Below are 1054 nucleotides of genomic sequence, written 5' to 3' on the forward strand. Positions count from 1 at the left end.
AATAATAAATAATTATTTAATAATTGCCATTATTATTTTAATAGGAACTGTAAAATTTAATACCTTTAGATACACTTAAGCACCATAACTCTGTACGTATATTTTTAATTGCATTGAAACAAAAACCCTTTAAATATCCCAATTTAAGTATAAATAAACTTATGGCCATTTACAAAATAAACGGCTGATATTTTATAAAATTAAATGAAATATTAAAATTCTTACTTGTGCTCGGATTTATGATGTCTTCGACATTTACGATCGTCTTCGTGACCACCACCACCACCACCAGCAGCACCACCAGCAGCAGCAGAAGCAGAAGCAGTCCAAGATACTGGCGGTGAGGTTGATGTTGTTCCTTGATGAGAATTATGATTATTATTATTATTATTATTATGATGATGATGATAATGTTGATGATGTTGATTGTGATGATTTTGATGATGATTATTATCATCCGCGTTTAAACTGTTCGAATCTTCTTCGCGTATGTTTTCAAATTGTACTCTTGGGCTACCAATTGATGTCGAACCATCACTGAAACCGGAAGCAGCAGCCCTTTCTGAAATTTGTGCCTCGCTACCGCTGCTAATTATATTCTCGGTTTCTTCCGTTGTTTCTTCGTCAATTTCGGCATCATTTGTAGCTCCTGACGATGGACCATTGTCCAATACGTTAATGTCGTTTCCATGTCCTATTATATTTTGACCATTTCTTTCCTCATCTTCTGGGCTCACCTCCGCCGTTGATCCTTCACTGTATGATACAGAAAATATATAACGTTATGTGGTTTTGCTTTGATTATTTGTCAATTGTTTTTCTTTTTTTACAATTAATTGTTAAAGGGGGGTATATATTAAATTTATTATGCTTGATCAGATTGATATGCAATATCATTCTTGTAATTTTTAAATAATAACGGTGATAACAACAATAAGATTTAGGTTATTTATTTTTAATTTAATTGTATGGGAATACAATTAATAGTAATACGATAAAAATATAGTTATGGGTTTGATCAAAAATTTATGTTGAGATTGTTAATATTTTATTT

General features: G+C 31.3%; 1 protein-coding gene across 4 annotated transcripts in view; it reads right to left on the minus strand.

Annotated features, from left to right (window-relative positions):
• The window catches only part of LOC106792174 (anion exchange protein 2), a 32518-nt gene that overhangs the window by 9720 nt on the left and 21744 nt on the right, over positions 1–1054 (minus strand). For 3 of the 4 annotated variants that reach the window (XM_014758386.1, XM_014758387.1, XM_014758385.1), the window contains exon 4: positions 226–756. In XM_014758386.1, the coding sequence (XP_014613872.1) occupies positions 226–756 (531 nt within the window). The remainder of the gene's footprint in view (positions 1–225; positions 757–1054) is intronic. The other variant, XM_014758388.1, reaches the window with a different exon arrangement.

Source organism: Polistes canadensis, unplaced genomic scaffold (assembly GCF_001313835.1).
Source record: "Polistes canadensis isolate GaletaPanama2010 unplaced genomic scaffold, ASM131383v1 scaffold_386, whole genome shotgun sequence".
Taxonomy (NCBI): domain Eukaryota; kingdom Metazoa; phylum Arthropoda; class Insecta; order Hymenoptera; family Vespidae; genus Polistes; species Polistes canadensis.